A 17500-nucleotide genomic window follows, 5' to 3' on the forward strand; every position below is an offset into this window, starting at 1 on the left:
AACTCTACCCAACTAATTATCTATCTAGGAATGTGTGTATGTATGAATTAAAGTATGTATCTATCTATCTATCCATCTATCTATCTACACGTCCTAAATCGTATCTCCATAATCCCTCATTTCATCCCTGTAGGCAATACGCTCAAATAAATAACATCAATAACCCTTCAATAACCCTATTACAGGTCATTTCATTCATTTATTCGTTACGGATAATACGAAACGAATTAACGGCCTCGAATCCACGGCGATACATGACGAACTTCACGGATACACGGACGAAGCACTGAAACGCCACGAAACATTACTAAACAGTCCCAAATATTCACGAAACTGTGCTAAACATGACGAAATCTCAGGGAAAGAAGAAAGACATTACGAAACAGTACTGAACATTACGAAACACGAATATTACGAAACTATACTATACATTACGACACACTTAAGAATATTACGAAACTACTAAACACTACGAAACACACGAACATCACGAAACAGAACTAAACACTACGAAACACTAAAGATTACGAAACTACTAAACACTACGAAACACTAAAGATTACGAAACTACGAAACACTACGAAACACGAATAATTACGAAACATACCGAAATACAGAAGAACATTACGAAACAGCACTAAACATTACGAAAAGTCAGAAAGAACGAAAAAAAGTGCAGACGAACTAATGAATACCTCACAGAATATTACGAAACAGAACGAAATATTACGAAACAGAACGAAATAATACGAAACTGAACGAAACATTACGCAACCGAACTAAATATAACGAAACCCAACAAACAGAACGAAAAAAACTACAGACGAACTATTGAAACCTCACAGAATATTTCGAAACTGAACGAAACATTACGACACCTTACATATAACGAAACTGAACTAACTATGACGAAAAAGAACGAAAAATAATCCAAACGAACTGAAACCACGAAAAATTACGAAACTGAACGAAATATTACGAAAACGAAAAAACGAAAAAAACTAGACAATAAAGAGCCATTGAAAAAAATCCACAAATGATCACGAAATTGAACTAAATCTTACGAACGAACGAAATATAATGCAACTCCACACAACGAACAAAAGAAACTACTGACGAAGCACTGAAGCCTCACCAGACATTACGGCATTGAACTAAATAATATGGAACAGTACTCAACATCACGCAAACCCACAATAATGTACTAAATCTTACGAACGAACGAAATATAAAGGAACTCAACAGAACGAAAAGAAATGACTGGGGAAGCACCGAAGCCTCATGAAACATTACGAAACTGAACTGAATATTAAAAAACAGTACCAAACACCACGAAAGCCCACGAAAACGAAACAAAACACGAAAGAAATACGAAGAGGGACCATTACAAATCTTCTACTTATTACGAAACTGAAGACCATTACGAATAGGTACTATATATTACAAAATTTCACTATCTAGCAAAGCCTCACGAAAAATTACGAAACACAACACAACATTACGAGGATGGAGAGCGAGAGACTAACGAGGAGAGTTGTATGTGAGTGAGAGGGAGGGGGAAAGGGAGGGAGTGGCCGAGGATGAGACGGAAGGAGGGGGAAAGGGAGGGGGTGGCCGAGGATGAGATGGAGGGAGGGGGAGGCCGAGGATGAGATGGAGGGATGGAGTGGAGAGGTACATGAGAGAGAGGGGTGTGTGAGCTGAGGAGAGGGCAGTGAAATGGCGGGGGACGGGGCGATATGGAGGCGATCTGTTTGTGGCCACCCCTTGCGGGAGTCAGGCCTCTGGCAATGTGTGTGTGTGTGTGTGTGTATAAAAGCATCACAAAAATCGATGAATAACGAAATACTACAAACACATAGGCCTACGAAACATTACGAAACTGTACACAATATTACGAAACTACAAAATATTACAAAATCCCACATACTACAAAATTACACTACATACATTACAAAAACACACACATGGCGAAACATTACAGAAGACAGTACAAAAGGGCACGGAAACTAACGAAACGACTCGAAACTAACTAAACACGAAACACGAAACTAACCAAGTGTTACAAAATATAGTACAAAGCATTACAAAGCACCAGGGAGCATTACAAAGGCCTACAAACTCTAAGTACAGTACAGTCCCGCTGGGGAACTCTTACAGAAAGCGCGCGAACCGTCCATACTGAATGCTGTGGACAAAGTTACAAGGAAGAGGGACAATGGTGGTGGGATCATTGTGAGAGAGAGAGAGAGAGAGAGAGAGAGAGAGAGAGAGAGAGAGAGAGAGAGAGGGGGGGGGACACACACACACACAACTTCAGATGAAAAGCTTAATATACAAGCCTTGCAAACTTTATGGGAATTAGATAGATAAAAAAGATATATAGATAGATAAACTGATAGACACTGACGGATAGATTGATAGATACAGGTATCGTTAGATTTAGATTTAGAGATTTAGAGATTTAGAGAGAGAGAGAGAGAGAGAGAGAGAGAGAGAGAGAGAGAGAGAGAGAGAGAGAGAGAGAGAGAGAGAGAGAGAGAGAGAGGAGTAATTGTGCGTCTTAAAGAATGAATTACAACAAGAGACAGAGACAAACCTCTGAGATGAATTATACCGAGATGTGAGGCAGGTGTGTGGGGCAGGTGTGTGGGGCAGGTGTGGGGCAGGTGTGTGGGGCAGGTGTGTGTGGGGCAGGTGTGTGGAGCAGGAGTGTGTGGGGCAGGTGTGTGTGGGGCAGGTGTGTGTGGGGCAGGTGTGTGGGGCAGGTGTGTGTGGGGCAGGTGTGTGGGGGCAGGTGTGTGGGGGCAGGTGTGTGGGGGCAGGTGTGGGGAAGGTGTGTGGAGCAGGTGTGTGGGGGCAGGTGTGTGAGGGCAGGTGTGTGGGGCGGGTGTGTGAGACTGACGTGAGGGGCAGGTTTAAGAGGTAGGTGTGTGACTGTGTGGGGGCAGGTGCGTAACTGTGGGACAGGTATCAGACCGAGACAAGTACCGTATGTAGGGCAGGTGTTTAAGTACGTGAGGCAGGTGTGTGAGGTAGATAATACGAGTACCATTCAGGTGTGTGTAGCTCCGAGCAAGTAAATCAGAAGAGAAAGTAAGTGAAACGTGGCTGGACATGACCGTAGAGTTTTATCACATTCTCCCTACCTACTGACTGTACATTAAGTTCTTTGCATTTTTCCTTATTAGCTAAAAAAAAAACAAAAAAAAAAAAACGAATACCTATTTTAAACTGTGTTCTATCTTAAAATTTACACCATTTTACTGTAAACATATTTTTAAGCAAGCAATGTACCTCAAAACTTGGCCAATCAAGTATCTATTTACCTACGTACCTATCTATCTATTTACGCAGACAAATCAACTCACCTCCCCCTATTCACCTCTTCATACACTACCACTTCAAGTCCTTATTTATGGATGGATTATTAACCTCTTATTTACTGATGGATTATGTCTTATTTATACACGGATTACTGGATTAAAATTCTTTTCGAATAGTTAAATCCTTCACCCGGATTACAAAATTTCCCTATAAATCCCCGTTTTATAAGATTCTCCCCCCCTCCCTCCCTCTCTCTCTCTCTCTCTCTCTGACTTCAGGGATGTAGGCTTCAGATTTCCAAACACCTTTTCCTTAGCGACTTATTCTGTACTTTACACTTCCGAATTATTTTGTGTGTTATTATGCAACGGATGTCGGTATTAAAACACACACACACACACACACACACACACACACACACACACACACACACACACACACACACACAAGAACAATAAAGAAGAAAGTGTGTAATAGCAACATCCAGAATAAATCGACCACAAAGGGATGTTGCGAGCCTTCAACGTCAATTAAAATCTATCTATCTATCTTGCCAGACGCCTTAATCCCTTTGGGGGTGGCCACAAACAAATCGCCTCCATGTCGCCCTGTCCCTCGCCATTTCACTCGATATTCTACGTGGATCTGGAGAGTACGTGACACCTTTTCCTTACCGATTTATTCTGTGTATTATTTTTTTTTAACACTATATTCGTAGCAAATTTTACTTAGCAATTTACTCTGAACTTCTCATACTTCTCGCCTAACATTCTCTCTCTCTCTCTCTCTCTCTCTGGTATTTCTCGTCATAACTGCTTCACTAAAATATAAACCGACAGAAGACACAAAAAGCAAAATAAATCACTAATTGAAAGGCGTCACGAATCTTCAAAGCCACTAGAAACACGCCTTTTTAATCCTACATAATTCTATACGCTTTTCACTCCAACCTGGCCTAAAACTGACCTCCCTCCTTGAATGCTGAGTTACAATAATAGAGTAACACTAGAATATGATGCTAGTCACGAAGAAGTGCAACGGAAAGGATGTAGAGTCGTAGCATTGTCTTTTTCTGCCACTGAACTACGTGAAAAAATCTGCAACAGGACGAAAATCTGGGCCAAGTTGAGGAGAAAGGAGTATAGATTCACACCTGTCCACGCTTCCTTACGCTCATCACATCACCTGTAGTACTGCTTCGTTACACCTGTGCGCACGAAGCGAGAGGGGGGTGTCAGGTTCTGCTCGCCATGTGTGTGTGTGTGTGTGTGTGTGTGTGTGTGTGTGTGTTCGTGTGCGTGGGTAGGTGCGTGCGTGCGTGAGTGCATGTATGTGAAGTATTTAACCTTTCAACGACTGAGGGCAGATTTCGTTCATTTTCTTCACCATTTACCAGAATATAAAACAGAAAATAATTCCCGAAGTACCTAAGTGAGTCAAGTTTTTCGTCTATTATTAAATATTTATATTTTACTGAACACCAAGGGAGTTGAATTTACGACTCACTTCTTATTTCAGATCCTAAGACGATTTCCCTCATCTTACTAGTTCCTTAAGATGGATTTAGTTTGTCTTCTGGCCTTAGGTTCCTTCTTTCTTGCTTTAAAACAATCTCAGAAGACTTTAGTTTTAGAGGACGATTTGGTTTACCTCCAAGACGATTTTGTTTACCTTCAAGACGATTTGGTTTACCTCCAGACGATTTAGTTTACCTTAAGACGATTCGGTTTACCTCAAGATGATTTAGTTTACCTTCAAGACGATTTAGTTTACCTTAAGACGATTTAGTTTACCTTAAGACGATTTGGTTTACCTCCAAGACGATTTAGTTTACCTTCAAGACGATTTAGTTTACCTCAAGACTTTAGTTGAGATCGTATACCCTGTTCACTTTAACCTGGCGAAAATATTGCCATCATTCCACCCTGAACACTGAGCTGTACCAAGAAATTCACACTAGTCACGAAGAAGTGCTATGGAAAGGATGTAGAGCCGTAGTACTGTCTTTTCCTGCCACTGAGCTACGTGAAATAATGCTATGAAAGAATGACACTACAGTAACTTGCTAATCACGAAGAAGTGCTATGGAAAGGATGTAGAGCCGTAGTACTGTCTTTTTTTCTGCCACTGAGCTACGTGAAATAAGCTTGCTAGTCACGAAGAAGTGCTATGGATGTAGAGCCGTAGTACTGTCTTTTTCTGCCACTGAGCTACGTGAAATAAGCTGCAAAAGGACGAAAATCTGGGCCAAGTTAAGGTGAAATTATTATATGGTGCTAGTCACGAAGAAGTGCTATGGAAAGGATGTAGAGCCGTAGTACTGTCTTTTTCTGCCACTGAGCTACATGAAATAAGCTGCGAAAGGACCAAAATCTGGGCCAAGTTAAGGTGAAAGGAGTATAGTTAGGGAAAGTAATTATCTACTCCCTCAGTTCGGTAAGTTTCTCTCTCTCTCTCTCTCTCTCTCTGGCCAAAGTGATCAACCCCTTCAATCTGGTGACGCGATTTTCATTCGTCAATTATTACAAGATGATTTTATTCAGCTTAGGAGGGATATGTAGTAGTAGTAGTAGTACTGTTGTTGTTGTGGTGGTGGTGGTGGTGGTAGTAGTAGTAGTAGTAGTAGTAGTAGTAGTAGTTGTTGTTGACAGTAGTAGTAGTTCTTATTGCTGTAATACTGCTTGCAGTAATAGTAATGGCGGTAGTGCTGCTAGCTGTGGTAGTAGTAGTAGTAGTAGTAGTAGTAGTAGTAGTAGTAGGAGGAGGAGGAGGAGGAGGAGGAGGAGGAGGAAGTTCATCTCAAATATGAGCCCAGTGGACTGCAGGCTGAAACTTCCCCTCTCTAGCGGTCCACCCCCCTCCTTTCGAGAGTTAAGATGCGAGACGAGGAATGTTTGTATAACCGGGCAGGGGAGACGACCAGCTATATAAGAGGACACTGAGGTTCAATAAGTAAAATAAATCTCTAAGGAAGAGGTGTTACGGAATAGCCAGTCATTTAGGAGAGAGAGAGAGGACGTAACGAGTCAAATCGCTAACGAGGAGGTGTTACGGGATAAGTCACTTAAAACAAGCCTCTCTCTCAGTACTTAAAGCCTGCCCTCCCGCCCTGCCAAGTTCATTAACATATAAAGAGTCATTTTACGGTGGGATGGTGGCGGTGTGCAATTAGGGAAAAGAGTAAGCCTATTAATTCATAAAGATTCTCAAGGGCCAATCACTGTAGGAATTAATTTGCACACGCCATACATACACAGACACACACAGCTAGACAAGCACACATGTGGACTGTTTGCACACACACACACACACACACACACACACAGACAAGCGGAGAAACACAAACACATCATCACCCACCAGAAAATTCCCCCCATCTGGGAGTGCCATCGTGACGTCAAAGATCAATGGAAGTGGCCAGCGTCAAGTGAAGTCACCAGCGGGAGGGCGGAGGCGCTGCAACATCCACCCACCACTGCCTGGGCCACACTGACAGCCCCGACCACGCCCACCTCCGTCCGCGGGGGTGGAGTTGGGCGGGGTTTAGCGCAGTTGCCTTCACAATCTCACTAAAAATTTTTCCGATCTCCTTCAAACTTTCTGGCTACATTATAGACTCATCCCCAGTTTACATTCTTAAAAACTGAACAGACGTCACTGCCTAATTTATTACATTCTTTAACCATCTGAAAACACTAAGTAAAATTTTCCATATAGTGGTATCTCATAACTAAACCTTGAATTGCGCTGCCATTAATAACGCATTAAGCATTTTTGTAATCACCTACAAAATTTCTGGGTAATATAATCAGTTATCAACATACACGTTTGAAAACGATTCAGACATCACTGACTATTAAAAAAAGTAACACATTCTCGAGGAAATATTAGATGAATTGATCTATCTAGCAATATCATGTAACTCTCGAAGGTGCCCGAGGTGGAGGGGGCGTGGTCAGGGGAGTGCCAGGTATATAAAGTTCGCTTCTCGGCGATCCTGCCCCATCCCGCGTCACACAGTCGCTCGGCACGGACACACGCACACCCATCTCGCACACCTTTCTCACACGGACCACGGTAAGTAAAAAATTCTAATTATTCCACGTTACGTGAGGAGGAAATACTACACTTCCCTCTACCCAGGATGTAGTAGTACCTGGTTTATTCCTGCTACCAAAAGGCGATTACTTTCAGCTAGGGAGCGACTGGAGAGTGGGTACATATATCAAAGCCTCTCCAGACGATTTTGTTCACTGCAGGGGAGGCGTTGAGCTGGAGGGGTTGAGCTTAGCCTTCATTAACCCCTCGATGCGTTTCCTAAGCTGAAAAAAATCGTCTGACAGCAGCAAAAATAGATGGAAAAAATGACGTTCTCGGGCTGAAGGGATTGTGTGATTTATTTTGCCAAAGAAAACGAAGAAGTGTTCTGGGTCACTTTTCTATTTTCGGGCAAAAAAAAAAAAAAAATCACGAGCTTTTTCATGGTATATTACTCTTAGCATCATTATTATTATTAGTTATTATTATTATTTACCTCCATGATTATTATTTCAGTTAATACAGCAATTATTATTATTATTATTATTATCATTATTATTACTGTAGTTGTTGTTGTTGTTGTTAAAGAAATGCAGTAGATGTGGTATGTGTGGCTGTGTGTAATGTGGTGAAGTGAGGTAGGGCAGTGTGGCAGGGTGTGGTGTGGCAGTGTGTAGCGTAGCAGTGTGTAGTGTGGCAGTGTGAGTAAAGCTGTGTGTAGTGTGGCAGTGTGAGTAAAGTTGTGTGTAGTGTAGCAGTGTGTAGTGTGGCACTGTGGGTAAAGCAGTGTGATGTGTAGCAGTGTGTGGTGTGGTAGTGTGCAGTATGGAAATGAGAGTTAAGCAGAGTGTAGTGTGGTAGTGTGAGTTAAGCAGTGTGTAGTGTGGTACTGTAAGTAAAGCAGTGTGTAGTGTGAGGTGTGACGGTGTGTGGCGAGGTAGTGAGGTGTGGCAATATGTAGTTGTGTGGTGAGACTGTGATGTGGCAGTGTGTAGTTGTGTGGTAAGGCTGTGGTGTGGCAGTGTGTAGTTGTGTGGTGAGACTGATGTGGCGGTGTGTAGTTGTGTGGTGAGGCTGTGATGTGGCGGTGTGTAGTTGTGTGGTGAGACTGATGTGGCAGTGTGTAGTTGTGTGGTAAGACTGATGTGGAAGTGTGTAGTTGTGTGGCAGTGTGAAGTGTGGTACTGAGAGTCATACCAATGTGATATGTGGTAGTTACTATGATGATGATGATGATTATCATTATCATTATTATTATAATTATCATAATCATCATTATCATTATTATTATTATCCTTATCACCAAACACTACTTCTAAATCCTTCATAAACAAATCTTTAATTTTATATAATGTTAAGACTCTGCTTCTGAATCTGCCTTAGTCAATATTAGTCCACTGCAGTACCGGAATATCACGCTGGGAGAGTGACTGGCAGAATTAACCCTTCCCATACTGGCGATGTATGAATGGGAAGGGGGTGTCTGTGGGATCGATGAAAAATGTGGAAGTTGTTGTGGTCTCGGTCTCTCTCTCTCTCTCTGATTTCTCTTGTGTTGTGACGAAGACTTAGCATAAGGTCCCCCCCACACGGGCCACATTTCAGTGGACGCTGGCTGCCACTTTTTCGAGGCGAGAAATAAAACGTACGTGTTTCTGTGGAAGCCCGCACACGAGCCAATATTTAGTGGCAGCCGCAAAAACATTGTTCCCGGGTCCATTTTACCCGCCACGTCACGGTGGTTCGCCGCTGGTGACCGATGATGGATGCTGTTAATTCAAATGGCAGTCCGCACACGGGCCACTTTGCGGTGGCACTGGCGGACGGACTGGCATTGTTGACGGTTCATTCCCTGCCCAAGGTCATGTGTCTACCACAGGCCCTCTTCCTTTTAACCAAGGCCGTCTTCCTTCCCAGGGTTACATGCGTCAATCAATCAATCAATCAATCATTTCCTGTGGCACCCCACGGGATGCATAGGGCCTCAATGAACTCTCTCCACCAATATTTGTCTCTTGCCATCTCCTTCAGGTCCCACCAACACTCCTCTCCTGCTTCTTTTACATGCGTACACAAGATCATTCCCAAAATAAAAGTTACACCACACTACAAAGTCGTTCAGAACGCGGAAATCGACAGTTTGTACCAGGTAACGTTATCAATGCGTCCTCCCCAGTGCCAGACACAATGTCAGGTACTCCAAGCAAGGCTGAACAGTTTGACTGATTCATTTACATATCTGGTGTATTGGTAGCACGTTGGTGGGTTTTTCCTAGCAGTGACGGTTTTTGATCATCAGTTTTGCATGTTTTGGTAATATCAACATGTTTGCCAGTAAGTTTCATCATGTTCAGAAAAGCAAAACATTATTCCATTTTCTGAAATATATGTGGAACGTATTTCTGTGTTATAAAGTTTAATTCACAGTTACATCTTTACACAAGCAAAAATACAATGTCTCATTTAATTTATGAAATGTGGTTAATTTACTCACAAGTTTTCTCATTAACATTCTTGCGCAACGCGTATGTTCACCTTAAGATAACTGCAAGTCTTTCTTCTGTTGGTAAACACTTCCTCCTGTTTGCGTTCAGACGTGAAACTGAAGGCCCAATTGCAGTCAGCAGGTCATCAAAAGAAGCACAGGTCATTCTAAAATAGTTTGTAACTTCTCTGGGTAGGCTTCTAAGTTTTCAAGTAGGGTATAGAATTGACCCATGATATGCCTATGGCTGGGCTGATTATTGGATGCTTCCAGTACTTTCTTGTTCGTCTTTCTTTTCTTATTTTGAGGAGCACAGCGATGACACATGCCACCTCCTGCCTGCGGCTGCCACGAAAAAAAGTGGCCCGTTTGCGGGATGTCATAGCATACCTTTCCTCTTTTTAGTGGCGCCGTGAAAAAGTGGCAGCCACCTTGCACTGAAAAGTGGCCTGTGTGAGCGGGGCCTAAATAGCGTCTACCTTGCATCACTTGTTCATTTTCACCTCCCACTGCCACGCCCACACCGGCAGACTGAGCCGTTCCCTTTCCCATACCACCAGTGAATTTCTCGTGGAGCGCAATTTTAGAACCACCCTGTATGTCATCAACAGGGTGGCAAAAAAAAAAATGAACGGACATACTACAAGAACCCGACTTAAATGACCGCCAAGGGTGAGTCTGAACCTTGGATATGGAGGGTTCAGGTTTCGCGAGCTAAGTATGTTTACCACTGACACTCCCTTTATAATTTTAGGCAAAGAAATAATAGTATAATATTTTTTTTACATTCTCTCTCTCTCTCTCTCTCTTGTCTGTCTGTCTGTCTGTCTGCCTCGCTCTCTCTCTCTCCCCTACTCTACTCCTTTTACCCTACCTTGGCCTAAAACTGCCGTCTCTCCATCTTAAATGCTGAGCCGCAGCAATAGACTGACAGCAGAATATGATGCTAGTCACGGGGAAGTGCTGTGGAAGGGATGCGGAGCCCGAGTATGCCGTCCTCGGTTCGTATTCCCGTCGGGCTCCCAAACACCTCTTCCTTAGCGATTTATTTTTGGATACGGCTGGTTAGTATCCTTTCGTACGTTATTTATGCAGAGTATGGCGATATTGGAAGGGTTTATGTAAAGAAGAAGGGGACGGTAAGGTGTCATAAACAAACTAAATCGCTTAGGAAAAGGTGTTAGGGAGCGTCCTTACCCGATGAGAATACGGGTCTTGAGAGAGAGAGAGAGAGAGAGAGAGAGAGAGAGAGAGAGAGAGTATATATGAAATGAAAGGAGTATACGATGGAAGGTGGGTTGACAGAGAGAGAGAGAGAGAGAGAGAGAGAGAGAGAGAGAGAGAGAGAGAGAGAGAGAGAGAGAGAAACAAACACGAATTTAAAATGAGAGAAAAAAAATCTATACGCTTTTCAGAAGATGGTAGTAGATTTATTTCGTGTCTATCTATCTCTCTATCTATTTATCTATCTATCTATCTATCTTTATCAACCTTTTTATTTGTATTTATTTATTTATTTAATATTATTAATGTTTACACCATCATAAAAAAATATAAATGAGTATGACGTCACCATGAACACTATATTTATGTACACAATTCACACACACACACACACACACACAAACACACACGAGTGGACACAAGCAATATGATGATAGTATTTAACCTCTGATATTAATCCCCACTCTCTCTCTCTCTCTCTCTCTCTCTCTCTCTCTCTCTCACATTACGTTCTTTGAGGTGCTAGAGACAGGGCGGGGCTTTCCGTGATTAAATTTTGGTGGGTGTGGTGGATGAAGGGGGTAGGAATCTCTCTCTCCCTCTCTCTCTCTCTCTCTCTCTCTCTCTCTCTCTCTCTCTCTCTCTCCCAGCTCCTTAATCCCCTTTAAGACAGGTCAACACAAGATATCCTAAGAGACAAACTCCCTTAAAAGGTTGCTTGCTTTAAGTGCTCTGAAAGTGAGTGTGTGTGTGTGTGTGTGTGTGTGTGTGTGTGTGTGTGTGTGTGTGTGTGTGTGTGTGTGTGTGTGTGTGTGAGAGAGAGAGAGAGAGAGAGAGAGAGAGAGAGAGAGAGAGAGAGAATGCATTTTATTCTTCTCAGGTTTCCTGACTGATCTTCGGCATGTTATTGATAAATAACAGAACAGAGGAAGGAAAAACAAATGAATAAAAAATAATAATGCATAAACCACATTACTGGCGACCTCTGTTCATAAAATACTTATAACAGTTGGATTTGAACAGCTGTGGGTTGAAGTTTGGAGGGAAACAACTCCGGGGATGCGAGTTCCAGAGAGATGCAGTTCGGGGAATGAAAGAATTCTGATAGGCAGAAGTTCTGCAATATGGCTGTGTGACATTCCAGTCATGAGCGCTACCAGATGCCCGTGTAGCACGAGGGAAGGCATGGAGAGGTGGCACAATGGACGCAACTTAGTCTGAGCATTTGCCATGAAAATAACTAAAATAATGCAAGGGAGGCAACATTCCTTCTTACTTGCAGGGGAGGTAGTTTATTTATAACAGCAGGGTTATTAATAATTCCAACAGCTTTGTTCTGAATTTTGTCTAGTTGTTTTAACGCAACCTCTCCACATCCATTCCACAAGGGTGAGCAATATTCAAGCTAAGAGCGCACATGACTCTTATAAATTGTAGCTAACTGCTCGTCAATGAAGAAGCTACGAACTCTGTACAATTATCCATGTTTCTCTGAGGCGGTTTTAGCAAGTGATCTGACATGAGAGGTCCAGCTGAGGGCAGTGTTAAGTGAGATGCCGAGAGAATTTCAATACGTTTGGAGATGGGAATATTAATAGCACTGAAGATAATGTATGAATCTGGCAATATCTGTCTATTAGTAAACTGTATATACTTGGTTTTACTACCATTTGGAATTTGGCGCTGAGAATTTCCATGCATTATATTTCTTTCCATGCTATGCCACCCTCCCACATATACACTCATTCATATACACTCACATTCACCGTCACTCATACACACTAAATAATAAACACTCATACACACTCACTTATTTACTCTGCACATTCATCAATACACACTCATACACATTCTTACTCATAAACACTCACATACACTCTCACTCATATACACCTTCACTCACATACACGCTCACTCACATACACTTTCACTCACATACACACTCACTCACATACACTCTCACTCAATTACACTCTCACTCACATACACTCTCTCTCACATACACCCTCATATACACTCTCACTTACATACACTTACATACACTATCACACACTACCCTTCGTCACCTACCCTCTCATTGTTTTTCTATATTACCTATTTACCTACCTATCTATCTATCTGTCTATCTATCTATCTATCTATCTATCTATTGCCCTCCTCCTGCAGTCCCCCATCCTCACTTCGGGGGATAGAGAAAGCGTTGAGGGATGTTTGTGTATAACCAGGCAGGGAGGTTCCAGGTTATATCAGTGCCACCACGTGAAGGCGTCCCTCCCCTGCATCACCTATCACCCATAAACTGAGATATACATTAAAAGTTTAAAATTGTGTGTGTGTGTGTGTGTGTGTGTGTGTGTGTGTGAGAGAGAGAGAGAGAGAGAGAGAGAGAGAGAGAGAGAGAGAGAGAGAGAGAGAGAGACTGCCTATACAGTTATTCAAGAGATACTTTTTTGTTTTGTAATGGCGAGTGAGTTGAACGACTTAGTTAATGAGTTTTGAAGTGTGTGTGTGTGTGTGTGTGTGTGTGTGTGTGTGTGTGTGTGTGTGTGTGTGTGTGTGTGTGTGTGTGTCTGTCTGTCTGTCTGTCTCTCTCTCTCTCTCTCTCTCTCTCACACACACACACACACACACACACACACACACACACACCACTGGACCACCTTCATCCCAGGTACACTACCGTACTGCTAATAGTAACCACAATAATTGCAGTGCCAAATAAAGTCTACGGGATTTGCCACCCATGTTTCATTATGTCAGCTCATAGGGCAGTTTCCTAGTGTGATAAGATTGTACGTAACTCCCTTTACCTCCCTTCCTCTCACATCCCGTTCCCTGAAGCCCCGCAGTCCCTCTACGCGCATACACCTTTGCATGTCACCCTTTCGGCACTAATACGTATCGTCCGAATACATGCTAGGGCTGTCTCATACAACCCTGCCCAGTTCTGTTCAATTCCATCCTATCCTGCCCTACCCTACCTTACTCTACCCTACCCTACCTTATTCCACCCTGCCGTACCCTACCCTACTCTACCCTACCCTAGCTTCACACTCTCTCGTCAAACCCTTATCTTCTCCCCCTAGGTCATAGAGCATTCTAGTTTATCACTCCACTTATTCAGCTCATTACAACTCTCTCTCTCTCTCTCTCCTTAATTCTTCCTAACTCTTACCCACTCCCTCTCCCATCTCCTTCCTCTATCTCTCAGCTTCTCACCCTCATCCTCTCCACACCTCTCCCCTCTCTCTCCCTTCTCTTGATCTTCCTTCACTTCATCTCTCCATTCTCTCTCCCTCTCTCTCTCCCCTTCTACTTCACCTCTACCTCTCACCACCTCTTCTTCTCTCCCCTCCATTAATCCTCTTCATCCCCCCCTCTCTCTCTCCTCCACAAACACACACACACCCACCCACACACACACACATTAAAACACTTGACTCTGCTATAACATTTCAAAACTGCTTTCTTCCCTTCAAAGACAAACACTTCTCGCCTTACGTTATTGTCATTCCAGATCTCTCTCTCTTTCTAATTACCCTTCTGACCATCTCATCTTACAAAGAGCATTACCCTACCTTTCTTCCGGTTACCATATCGTTAACCTCCTTCCCTCTCTCTCTCTCTCTCTCTCTCTCTCTCTCCATCCAACACTCATCACAAAATTAATAAACAATGCAAATAAGCAAGACGATGCCAAGAAATTAACCCAACAGAAGAGCTATGAGATCAGTAGGGCCGAAGACCCTACTGTGTGTGTGTGTGTGTGTGTGTGTGTGTGTGTGTGTGTGTGTGTGTGTGTGTGTGTGTGTGTGTGTTCTTCACCTGAGGGAACTGGGTTAGGGCAACAAGAATGCATGTCGTGAGTGCGTGAATTTCTCCTGAGTTTCTATAACCCTTTCACCTTAACTTGGCCCAGATTTTCGTCCAATTGTCGCTTATTTCACGCAGCTCGATGGCAGAGTGATACAGTCCAATTACGTGCAACAAAATCGCTAACCACCTACATATAAACAAACTTATAAGTAACTGAAGGCAAGTCTATGAAAAAATTGTAAGTGAGCACACAGATTTTATTTTGCCCCATACTTGAATACACGTAGGGACAACTCTACACTTCATGGATAGATGTATATTGAACCAAATTCTAGGATATGTGATGACAGACTATCTATCTATCTATCTATAGCCCGACGCCCTAATCCCGCAAAGGGTGGCCGCAGACAAGACGCCTCCAAGTCGCTCTGTCACCCACCATTTCACTACCCTCTCCCCAACTCACTCCCCCCTCCCTCATATACCTCTCAGTTTCATCCCTCCACCTCATCCTCGGTCTCCCCCTTCCCTCTCCATCCCTCCACCTCACCTACATACACCCTCTTAGTCAGTCTTTCATTCTCCACGCTCTCCACATGTCCAAACCACCTCAGTAATGGCAGACACAACGAAAAGCAGGCCTAAATTGGACTAAATCGCCAACTGTCAACACCAACGTACATACACGATTGTGGAAAGTTATGTACACACTTTACGTCACAACACACGTGAGTATACAGTATTAAACAAACAGGGAACGAACTTGTGTAAACCCATACAAATATACACATTATTGTAAATTCTTAAAAGGTGTTATTTCTCCTTACTTGACGGAAGGGAGGATTACGGGTGGGTGTGGAGGGAAGAGGTAAAAGGCAGCCTTCTCTTCTCTCCAGTTCTTGTGTTTCTGTAATTAAAAAAAAGAGTCTTAGGATTGATATTAAAGCTGGACATAAAAAATGAATGAATAAATAAAATCTTTATGGTTTGTTAACACCTCATCCAGAAAGATTATTAAAAGATATTAATTTGCGTGCATTCTAAGATTTCTGGACACACACACACACACACACACACACACACACACACACACACACACACACACACACACACACACCTTGCTGTCCTAATGAGGGTGATTATACCGGCTGTCACCTTGCCTTCCCGTCCTTTCAATACAGGTAGACATCCACACCTTGATGTTGTGTTTATGCGCCTCTGTACCTGAGTTTGCACGCCATCTGCCTCTTACTCTGTGTGTGTGTGTGTGTGTGTGTTTTGTCTGTCTATCTGTCTGTTTGCCTGTCTGCTTGCCTGTCTGTCTCTCACTCTCTCAGAAGTCAAAACATATGACAGAACTTGGACTCCATTAAAGTTTTTCCACAAGTCATTTTCCTCCGAACAAAAAAATTTACAAATATATAATGGAAATAGGCGGAAAAAAATACGTGGAATATTTTGATAAGATGAATTTTCGGATCCTAACCCCTTCAGTGCGATGATCTGTTTTTATTATTATTATTGTTATTGTTATTATTATTATTGTTGTTATTGTTGTTATGATCATGATGATGAAGATGATTACTATTATTGTTATTATTATTATTATTATTATTATTATCATTATTATTATTATTCCCATTATTACTACTGTTATTATTATTATTATTATTATTATTGTTATTATTCCCACTGTTATTTTTATTATTATTCCTATTATTATTATTATTATTATTGTTATTATTATTCCTATTATTATTATTATTATTATTATCATTATTATTATTATTGTAGATTGGTGATGTATTTTTAGTTTTCTTTCTGTTTTTTGGGAGGAAGGGGACTTGAAACGCCTCTCCCTCTCTCTCTCTCTCTTTCTTTCTCTCTCTCTCTCTCTCTCTCTCAACCTGCTCCCTACTACTATACTCCCCTGAGAATCATATCATCTATCACTATGAAAATGTATCAGAACACACACACACACACACACACACACACACACACACACACACACACACACACAGGGAGAGAGAGAGAGAGAGAGAGAGAGAGAGAGAGAGAGAGAGAGAGAGAGAGAGAGAGAGGTCACTGTACTAAAAGATTACTATTGTTTCCTAGCCTCCATCCACGAGAGAGGGAGAGAGAGAGAGAGAGAGAGAGAGAGAGAGAGAGAGAGAGAGAGAGAGAGAGAGAGAGAGAGACCGCCTGATTATTTTTTTTTGTCCGTGCGTAAAGACACCACGTACTTAAGACATTCCACAGACTAACTTATCCTAATACACACGCAGCATTTACTCATTTGCTACTCCTGCTACCACACCCACGCCCATACCAGCAGACTGAGCCGCCACACACAAAATCCATCCATGTGCGTGTCTTGTGGGGCGCTCTGTACAGACTACCCTACTGCCTCATACCTTTTAACAAACTCTGCTTAAACAGAAGGGAGTTAAGTAAGTTATTGTGGAACTGTAGTGTGTTGGAGAGAGGGAGAGGAGTGGTTTAAGACTCCTCTCTCTCTTTCTCTCTCTCTCTCACACACACACACACACACACACACACACACACACAAAACCAAGCATCCATGTGAGTGTCTTGTGGGGCGCTCTG

General features: G+C 42.4%; 1 protein-coding gene across 1 annotated transcript in view; it reads left to right on the top strand.

Moving 5' to 3' along the window:
- Positions 1-17500, top strand: part of LOC145409110 (uncharacterized) — a 71555-nt gene that overhangs the window by 1018 nt on the left and 53037 nt on the right. Inside the window, exons 2-3 of the mRNA XM_080279651.1 lie at positions 6691-6858; positions 7259-7404. Of these exons, the coding sequence (XP_080135777.1) occupies positions 6691-6858; positions 7259-7404 (314 nt within the window). The remainder of the gene's footprint in view (positions 1-6690; positions 6859-7258; positions 7405-17500) is intronic.

Source organism: Coenobita brevimanus, chromosome 79 (genome assembly GCF_032717465.1).
Source record: "Coenobita brevimanus isolate Jiangsu-jjx chromosome 79, ASM3271746v2, whole genome shotgun sequence".
Lineage (NCBI taxonomy): Eukaryota > Metazoa > Arthropoda > Malacostraca > Decapoda > Coenobitidae > Coenobita > Coenobita brevimanus.